The sequence below is a fragment of the Hydra vulgaris genome, chromosome 08 (genome assembly GCF_038396675.1).
Source record: "Hydra vulgaris chromosome 08, alternate assembly HydraT2T_AEP".
In the NCBI taxonomy this organism is placed as follows: Eukaryota; Metazoa; Cnidaria; class Hydrozoa; order Anthoathecata; family Hydridae; genus Hydra; species Hydra vulgaris.
In genome coordinates, this window is record NC_088927.1 from 50,911,398 (window position 1) to 50,922,305 (window position 10,908).

Genomic DNA, 10,908 nt, shown 5'->3' on the forward strand with positions numbered 1-10,908 from the left:
ATATATATATATATATATGTATATATATACACACACACACACACACACACATAAATCATCATCATTTAAAAATTTTATATATATATATATATATTATATATATATATATATATATATATATATATATATATATATATATATATACGTAAATTATGTTAGTGTATTTTACAAATAGAGTTCTCAATGTTCTTAAAGAACAGAGCAATAAAAAATTAGTAAAAAACACTTATCTAACTTTTATCTTCTACTTTAAGTTTCACCATTGCTGGATCATCAGGAAGAGTTACTAAATCTCAAAAAAAATTCAATTTATAGAAAAAAATATTTTACAGGAAGTTATAAATTATTATAAAAAACAACATATTGGCTTATTCGAGGAGAATGGAAAAAAGGCTATGCCAATCACAAACAATCGTTTAAACACAAAAAAAATTCAAAAGAGATTAGGGTGTCAAAATATACTTGGGATTTAAAAGAAAAAAATAAAAATTTTAATTTACAATGGTCTATTCTAAAATCTGCCCCTGCCTATAATAACATTTCCAAAAAATGTATGCTATGTTTGCAAGAAAAATTTGAAATAATTACTCAATTAAATCAAGAAAATTTATTAAATAAAAAATCTGAATTTATTTCTGAATGTAGGCACGAAAATAAATACCTCTTAGAAAATGATAAAAACAAATGACCAAATTAAACTACCCCCATTCTAAAGAAAATTATATAATAATTACTTTCTGTAACTTCCCGTTAACAAAAAAATATAGTAATTAAAATTTTTTTATAATAATCTATAACTTCCTCTAAAATATTTTTTTCTATATATTGAATTATTTTTAAGATTTAGTAACTCTTTCCTGATGATCCAGCAATTGTGAAACTTAAAGTAGAAGATAAAAGTTAGATAAGTGTTTTTTACTAATTTATATATATATATATATATATATATATATATATATATATATATATATATATATATATATACGTACATATATATATATATATATATATATATATATATATATATATATATATATATATATATATATATATATATTTATGTGTGTGTGTAAAACTGTTAATCAAATATAGAATTGTTTGCTTTCGTAGCAAGTTTCTTTTTTACTTTTAAAATGTTTCTTTTTTATCTGCATTCTGGACAAAACCAATTGCCTTTTGACATTTTATAAATTTTCATACATTTCACATGAAAACATCTAATATAACAATGTTAATAGTACAACTAATCGAATCATCGTCTTTTGAACTCAAGATTGTAGTAAATCTCACCTTGAAATGATAAAACATTACTTTCAATATGTTCAGGTTCACTATAAAACTTTGAAATCGGTTCAGGAATGATAATCCTATTAAAAAACTCCTTCGATATGTTAAAAATATTTTCTATCAAATTTTCATCGCGAGGATTTCTAAGAATTAAAATGTCCTTCACTGTCCATACAAAAAAATCACAGAATTCATATTCAGTAACTCTTGTTACTGCATATGAATTCTGTGAGTTGAGTTTGAACTTGATAGTAATATGCATGGTCTTTTTTAAGTGAAAATGACCACTTTTTCTAAATAAAGATAACTAGATTTTTTTTATTTTCAACTGTATCTTGTAATATGTTGTTTCTAAGGTTGTATGAACATTTAATTTCTAAACATATTTTTCACATCAAGAACACTTAAAAACACCATCTGGTGACGCACCAATATAACTAAAATCTGTTTATTATTATACAAAAATAAACCTGAAAAACCATTATTATTAATAAATACCATAAAACCATTTTTATTAATAAATGAACCTGAGTCAACAACTTTAAAGTTTTTTAAGAGAAAAACATCGATTTCAACCACATCGAAATTGCCAACAACAAAAACTTGATTGTAATCGTGTTAAGCTTTCTATTTTAACTACTTGCTCAGTTGTTAAAGTTAAACTAGGATAAATAAATTTACAATTAGATTGCAACTCCATGTAATTAAGAGTTTTTTCTATCTAAAGAATATAAATCGCTCATTTAAGGTTCTTTAATTTGATCAAATTTTGTAGAGTATGCATGAGCATATTCAGGGATTGTTTTTAAGAATGCTACCTTTGATTTTGATTTATTAAGTTTATTAAAAAATATACTTGATGTCAAATTGTTTTTGATGTGTTGGCTTTTCAATAGATTTCTTAATGGTAGAACAAACTAATGCAGAAATACTGCAATCATTCGGTCATCTTACAAACTTTTGTCTAATATTCGTTTTTTGATTATGCTTGATCAAAAATTTATTTCACATAAACGTTTTGGTGTTAACTGTGCTGGAGAGTTTGGGGGTAGCCAGTAAGATTTATAATCAGTTACTGTTTTAGATTTTGGCATTTTAACAGTTATGTCAATCAAAAATAGAACTGCAGCAAAATGTGCGCATGCTTCAGCAAGACCTGCCATGCAATTACAGTGTGCACATACAGTTTTACGACTACATTTTGCAACAATCCATGGACTAAGTGGGGCCTCATCAAGGCGTTGTAAATAAAACACCTTAAAATACAAATTATAAAGTAATAAATAGATATAAACAATAAAAAAATTTAAAATTATATGTACATACTTTATCAATATTTTACCTTTCCCAAAACAATTCTCAAACTTCCTATACTAATAACTCCCACATTCCTAACCCATCCTTCTAACAATTGATTAAACGCTTCTAATTTATAGGTCTTCATATCCTCAGCTGTAAAAGAACTTGGTGAAAATACAAGATAATTTACCTCATTAGCGTAAGTTACAGGTGGAAAAGTTTCTTCACTGTTTTTGAATTCGCTGTCTGGTATTGAGTAAGGATCTACACCATTTATAGGTAGAATTTTGTTATCATATCTTCTTTTGGAAGGCAGATCAAATGTTTTGTAATAAGACATTTTTTTTACAGTAGATAATTAAGTTATTAAACTTGATATTCGTTTTATCCAAATTAAAAAAAGGTTTTTTCTAATGGAAAGTAGATTATTAGGCCACGCTGATACCACAATATTTACAAATCACTTTTAAAAAGAATATCGCAAACAGTTTGTTTACATTTTTATCCTCTCAAAATGGCAAAATTTTATCCTCTCATAAATGGTAAAGTCACGTGTCAACGGGAACACTCAAAAGTGCAGCCTTGTCTTATTCCTCAGTGAATTTTGGTTTCTTTGTTTAAAAAAATATTTATTTTTAAATAGTTTTTTATCCAAAGAAACCAAAATTCGCGAGCTAATGTCATAGTACTTCATTGTATGTCAGTCTTTTAACTATGTTAATAAAATGATTTCTAAAACTAAAAATAAATAAACAATCAAATAAAAAAATTTTACCTTCTCTGACGAATGCTTTTGTTTAACTTTTTGATATTATGGATGCGTCTTGATTATTTTCATTTGCTGTATGAATGTCTCTGGCGTCGGATAACTATGTTTCTGATGTCGGTATCTATGTCTGGTGACGGATAAGTATTCAAATATTGTTCTATGAGGATTGCAAGCAGTTTGTGTTTCTTTAATAACTAATGGAAGTATGTTTTTAAGTCTGATGGTAAAAATTTTCGAATGAATTTTGTAGTTTGTAGAAGAACTTTATCTCCATTTGCTGTACTTGATGTGTTACCTTTTGCATAAATGCATGTTATAAGGGCTCCTTTTTGAAAGGCTAGCAGCTTGTTTTCTTTTATTAAATTATTTAACACAATAAGTAGGATTTTGCCAAGGATGTCATTCTTTATAGATTTTCGCAGACCGTCGCTTCTGGGTGATATGCTCGTTTTCATGGATTGAAGATTGAAGAGCAGCTTTAGGATTTATTGTTTTGGGTTATAGTTTGGTCTAATGTTTGTCATTGTTGCTAGGTGATTCTGGTAATTTCCGTGTTTTCTAGTAGTATACTTTTATGAACTACGCTGTTTCTACTTTTTTTATACAATGTTTTTTTTTTTTTGCGCTTAAGCCTATAAGTCGATAAGAAGTGCTTTTGTTCTTTCTGGGATTTTTATTTTTGTTGTATTCTTTTTATTTCTTTTTCTACTAATTTTTATTTTTAGCTATTATTTCTTTCTCTGCTATTGCTTCATATTATTAGCTAACCAATTATTTTTCTACTTTTAAAAATTATAGTATTATATTAACTATATTTGACGTGTCTCAAACACAGTTTTTGTTAAAACTGCAAACCAATTTTCGATAAAAAATACTTTTAAAACTGTGTAAGAATATAAGCGAACTGAAGCGTGAATAAAATCTTGGTTATGACTATTTTTATAATAATAATATATAAATAAAGATATATATATATATATATATATATATATATATATATATATATATATATATATATATATATATATATATAATAAAAGATAAGTTCGCTTATATTCTTATTATTATAGATATTAATTAACAAATAAGTTTTGCATTTTGTCAAAAAAAATAATAATAATAATAAAAATAAATAAAAGAAGAAAAATGAGAGAAAAAAAATAGCCGAAAAATTATTCTCAAAAGTTATTTGAATAGCACAAAGAGATCAGAAAATATCAGGAGCGTGCTGCTGTTGGCGGTAAGTTAAAAACTACGAGAAAAGAAAGTTGAACTGAAAGATTTAGTAAATCTCTTTAGAATTGATAAAGAAAAAAAAATACTTTTAAAACTGTGTAAGAATATAAGCGAACTGAAGCATGAATAAAATCTTGGTTATGACTATTATTATAATAATAATATATAAATAAAGATATATATAATAAAAGATAAGTATAGGTATTTTTTTTTAAAGTTTTAACAAAAACCTGGTATAAAGAAAACTTGTGTACAACTTATTTAAAACTAATTCCAAAAGAAAAAATAAAAATATGTTAAGCTACCGGAAAGTGTCTTTCGGTAACAGCCTCTCATATCGAATTGGTATGCAATTGGTATTACGCAAAAGGTTTGCAAATTTGCTATTTAATCATGACAGAGTCAATATCATCAAGAATTAGGAAAAGGAGCGGATCAACGCTTTCTGAGTATATAAATTATGGAACAGACTTTCTTGTATCGGAGTTACCAACACTAAAAGATCTTCTTTGATATGGTATAGTAAAAATAAAAACGAATAAGAAAAAAGCAATAAAAACGATGGAATTTATCTGATAAAATACTTAAGGAACAATGTTTACTAAAAGTTGATTAATAAATGAAATCCATGCAATTGCTTTATTTCTATATCCGGTAAAACATATCGAACAACAGTAATATAAAATTACTGCTAGATTGGTGGATAATTGGAATGCAGCCAACCTGGTTGCCAGGGTAAAATAAAAAATGTTTACACCCATTCATTTTGAATTCTATGTCTGATATGTGATATCAAAGCTATAAAAAGTTGTCAACTTATAAATTGTCAAACTAATAGTTTTTATGTTATTTTTTTATGTTAAAAAAAAAATATATAGTAATCCCATGCTATATTTTTAATCCCGGAATTTCCGCATTACATTAACTTATTCCCGAGATCCTGGGATTTTTAATTACCTGTTGTGGAAAGATTTTAACATACTATTTAAGTAAAGTTTTAAAAAGATTAATAATATATTCAAAATATATTTAGAAAAAACTAATTAAATTACAAGGAAATTCTTTGGTTTTTTAATGCTAAACATACTTAATTATTAAATTAAAAAGAACTCGTTGTTTTTATTGATATAATATAAATATGTAATTATTTTTTATTATACTTAAAATAAGTTTTGAGGAAGCAGAGCACATTCAAAGTTTTATCGACCATCGGTATATTATTTTTGTTGCAAAAAGACACAAAAAACTTCAGATTCAACACTGGTTCAATAGTCATTAAAAAAATTATAAGCTTTTTGCAAAATATCACCGCGTGTTCCTTTATTTTCAAACAACAGCTTTCCTTTTGAAATTTGAGTAACATCCTCTTATATCGAATCGGTATGCAATTGGTATTACGCAAAAGGTTAGCAAATTTGCTATTTAATCATGCAGAGTCAATATCATCAAGAATTAGAAAAAGGAGCGGATCAAAGCTTTCTGAGTACATAGATTATGGAACAGATTTTCTTGTATCGGAGTTACCAACGCTAAAAGATCTTCTTTGATATGGTATAGAAAGAAACAATAAAAACAAATAAAAAAAAACAATAAAAACAATAGAATTTATCTGATAAAATACTTAATGAACGATGTTTACTCAAAGTATATTGGTAAATGAATCCATGCAATTGCTTTGTTTCTATATCCTGTAATACATATCGAACAACAGTAATATAAAATTACTGCGAGATTGGTGGATGATTGGAATGTAGCCAACCTGCTTGCTAGGAAAAAAGGAAGCTTCAAGGATAAAGAAATTTAAGGCTAAACTGACGAATTGTTTGATATATTGAATGGTAATTGCCAAATTATTACTTGTAAAGAGAATTGCAAGTGAGAAAAGAAAAAAGACTCCTAAGAAAGAGTTTTTAGCTGAAACAAGGACTACCGGTACATATCAAATCGACTTAAAAGAAAACAAAGAGCTACATAAAATTGGAGAAAAAAGATTGAAGTAAGATGTTTTTAAATAGTTATGTTTTTAATTAATTATTGGTTAATAAATCAAAGTTAATTAAACTCCTTCATGATATTAATTTTAGTTATATTACAAATATCTTCCTGCTTCGACGTAAAACTAACAAAATGTAACTATATTCAAATAAATTTGACATACGACCATTTGTATTTTACCAATGTTAAGACATAACAGATAAAAAATACATTATTAAAACTACTTGGACTTTAAGTATATTGCAAATTTTAATGAAAGTTCAATTATTTTATCTATAGTTAAAAAAAAGCGTCTGAAGAACAAATAAATAGAAGTCAGAAGAAAAGTTTGAATTTGAATATAGCAAAACATTTCTTACGAAACTACTTAGTAACGAATGTTGCATAACAAACAGCAATACAAAGCTCAATCAAATGTGTTGACAAAATGAAGTTCAGATAAGTTTAAGAGGACAAAGGAATTATGAAAGTTTTTCTAACACAGCTTTCGCAAGAATTCGGCGTAGTACTGGCTAAAGGGAAACGGCTGTAAATACAACGGCAGCTTGTATGGATGCAGGAATAATCAAAGAAGACGATACCAAATTAGTTATTGCTCACGTCAAACTCAAGCAAGCTCAGAAAAGATATGCAGCCTCTTTTCGTAGAGTTTGACACTCAATGCAGGACTAGCATTATTGATTGTATTTTTTTTTTTTGACGGCAGAATTGATAATGCAAAAGTTCATTTAATACTTGAAAGTCCCACTAAATATTATCCTGCTACAATTAAAGAAGAACATTATAAAGTATGTCGAGAGCCCGTTGGTTGGTATTTTTTCCATTTTACACTTTGAAAAGTTTAAAAATATACAAAACACGCTGAAGTAATTGCTAAGAATATATTCGAATTATTAAAATTTAATGGTACCAATAAAGGCAATAGAAGGTGATTCTACTAGTGTTAACACAGGTTAAGTAGAGGAATGCATTGACTGGAATTAAAATTAAAATAAAGCTAAAATTACTGGTTTGCGCACTCCATACAAATGAACTTTGTCTGCGTCATCTGATACCAACTCTTAATGAGAGACTCAAAGCAGCAACATATGGAGAGGCAGTATTGGAAAATTATTAAATAATGTAAAGTAACCCGTCCTTTGAATAAACTGATTTAGGAAATCCTTTTATTAAAGGTGGAGTTAATCAAAATTTTATCCTCCGATCAGTTTAAACTATTCTCTGCCACTAGAAGTGGAAATATACTTGCAGACTTGGCTTTACTTGAAACTGGTTTATTCATTCCGGATGGTTGACAACTGCCAACAGAGCATCAGAGTTTGAGTCTCAAACGATGAGAATTTAAAAAACCTTAAAATAATAGTTGAGTTTGTTGTGGGAGAGTACATGAAAAATTGTTTAAATGTTTAAAATTTAAGTCGCACGCAGGTTTACTGAAGAACCGAGACACATTCTTTACCAGCCTAACCTTTTAAAACATCAATCAAGTGATGTACAGTGGGTGCTCATATTATTAGAAACACGACCAAATTTTAAAAACTTTGTGAATAAAGTTCAAAATTAACAAAACATTTTAACAAAATAATTTTTTTTATTTTACAAATAGTATGTATGTACCTTTTACTTTAATCTGGGAGTTTGGCAACATTGCATTTCATCTCATTATGAAGTTATAGGGTTTTTCCCGAATTTTGACAATTTTGGCAGTTATACCTATGTTGTTGTCGCGTGAAGTGCTGTTTGTGTATTGCTCTCTTTTTAAAGTTTTCAAAGATTTTTTTATTGTTTTGTTATTGAGTTCTATTTATGTGTTTATTTTTTACAGTTAAACATGATTAATTCAATATCTTTACATATAATTTGACTTCTATAACGGTTTACTAGAATCACGTGTTTTGTTCAATACGGGAAAGGCAAAAGATGTTTCACCCTCAAAAAAAAAGAGAAGTTGGAGCATTATTGAAGAATACTTCTTATTCTCAAAGGTGTATAGCATCAATGACAAAGGTTTCAGTGGCAACAGTCAACCGAATAAAAAAAAATCTGGACAAAAATGCTGATTATACTCCTCAACGAACAGGACATTGTGGTAGAAAACGGCTAACAACGCCAAGAGACGATAGAAAAATACGAGATATTTGCCTAGAAAATAGGAATAAGCCTAAGCGAATACTAACCACTTTAATACAAGATGCTGGAATACCAGTATCTCCAATGACAGTTTGTCGCCGACTTAAAGAACAAGGATTTAGATGCTGTCGACCTGCTAAAAAGCCTGAGCTCACTCTAGCAATGCAACAAAAACGCCTTGCTTGGGCTAAAAGTCATCGGCATTTGACCGTCGATGACTGGAAAAATGTAAGCACTTTATTTATAGTTGTACACATTCCATTTAGAGATTTGCCTACATTAAAACTTTGATTTATAAGTTTTTTTGATGTTGTTTAGGTATGTTTCTCGGATGAATCGACAATCCAGATATTGATGAACAAATCACAGGTTGTGCGTAGACGAGCTGGAGAAAAATTCCACAAAGACTGCGTCTTAGAACGTGTAAAGCATCCTCTAAGTATAATGGTATGGTCTGTCATTAGTGGACATGGAACAGGGCGCTTATATATCGTTGAGGGAACTATGCGCCAGGACCAATACATAAAAGTTCTTGACTCAAGATTGGTTCTACAGTTGAAGGAATGTTTCCCAAAGAACCAAAAATTTACATTTATGCATGATTCTGCCCCATGCCATAAAGCAAAGAAGGTTACGGAGTACCTAAAAGCAAAGAAAATTCCAGTGCTACCATGGCCTGGAAACTCACCAGATTTAAACCCTATTGAAAATCTGTGGGAGATCATGAAAAGGGAAATTGCTTCTGAAATTGTCACCAACAAAATACAATTAATTGAAAAGATGATCAAAGTCTGGCACAATAACATAGATATTCAAAATAATGCAATAAAATGCATAGCAAGTATGCCAAGACGTGTAGAAGCGGTAATAAGTCCATGGGAGGGATAACAAAATACTAAAATAAATCACCAATATGTATCTTTTGCTTGTACAATAGTGGAATTATTTAAAAAAAATATAAATAAGTATGTTTTTTGTAATAACTATAGACCGCAACACTCAAAAGTTACGAAAAAATAGTCTGCAACCTTTTTATTTCTATAATAAATAACCTTTAACACATAATTTTCAAAAAAAAGACAGTGTTTCTAATAATATGAGCACCCACTGTAGTTGCACTTGTTATGTCAATAGTTCGACGTTGAGCTTGGTATGCTTTCTCTGAGTCCATGCTCTGCTCAGAGAATGTTGAGGAAAGACGGAACGGTATAGAGTTTATTATCAAAAAACTTGTCTGATAAAAATGACTTCATAAATAAAACCTGATTCAAAATGTCTACTAATCAGTTAAGGAAATATTTGATCTTCATGACAAAAATAAAAAAAATGTATAAATTTCGTTTTATTAAAACAGTTATGTAATAATTAATATAATATTATAGTTAAAAGAGTTTTTACTTTATTGAGTAATAATAATTACTAAATAATGGATAAATGAAATTAGAAACTATTTTAAAAGTTTTAATAATAATAGATAAAAAAAATCCTTAAATAAAAAAGTTTACGCTTTCAAAAATATGCAGCCACAAGCAAAAATTTATCATTATTTATAGAAAACTTTTCGCAAACTAACGATCTTTATGTTAAAAATTCGCAAAAAAAGCTACTTGGAATAACGATCATCTTAATTTCCGGTAGCTTAAGCAGATGAATGCAAAGTGCAATTAATGAATTAATTGCATTTTTTTAAATAAAAATGTATTAGTACTATTATTTAGGGTTATAAGTTATAAAAAACAATATTAATGTTTTTTTTTTAAACTTAAAAAGTGTAAGCTTAGATGTAACTTAACGTTAAAAAAATCTATATTTTAAATAAAGTTACAATTACGTTTTGCTTGGTTATACTTTATAAATTTTAAAGCTTAAAAAAAAAACTAAAGCATACTGAAAAATTTTTTTTTTGTTATACTTTTCAATATAATTTTATATTATAATTATACCTTTTATTTTGTTTTCGTAAAATATTTTTTATTTGACTTTTTTTTTTGTTTTTTTTAGTGATTTTAAAATTCTATTGTTTATGTAACTTTTTTAATTAGTATTTTTAATTTTTACTACTATACGAGGATACATACCATATATAACGGGTGAGGAGAAATTAGTTACACAAAAGTTACACTTAGTTTTGCTTGAAATCCATAATATTATATTTTAGCATTCGAATGTAATTTGTATTTTTTAATATTCTA

The 10,908-nt window shown here is 27.5% G+C and overlaps 1 protein-coding gene across 1 annotated transcript in view; it reads right to left on the minus strand.

The window, feature by feature from the left end:
* The window catches only part of LOC136083411 (dynein axonemal heavy chain 7-like), a 30,095-nt gene extending 27,169 nt beyond the window's left edge, over window positions 1-2,926 (minus strand). The window contains 2 exon segments of the mRNA XM_065802809.1: window positions 2,317-2,543; window positions 2,630-2,926. Of these exon segments, the coding sequence (XP_065658881.1) occupies window positions 2,317-2,543; window positions 2,630-2,926 (524 nt within the window).
* Window positions 2,927-10,908: the final 7,982 nt, after the last annotated feature.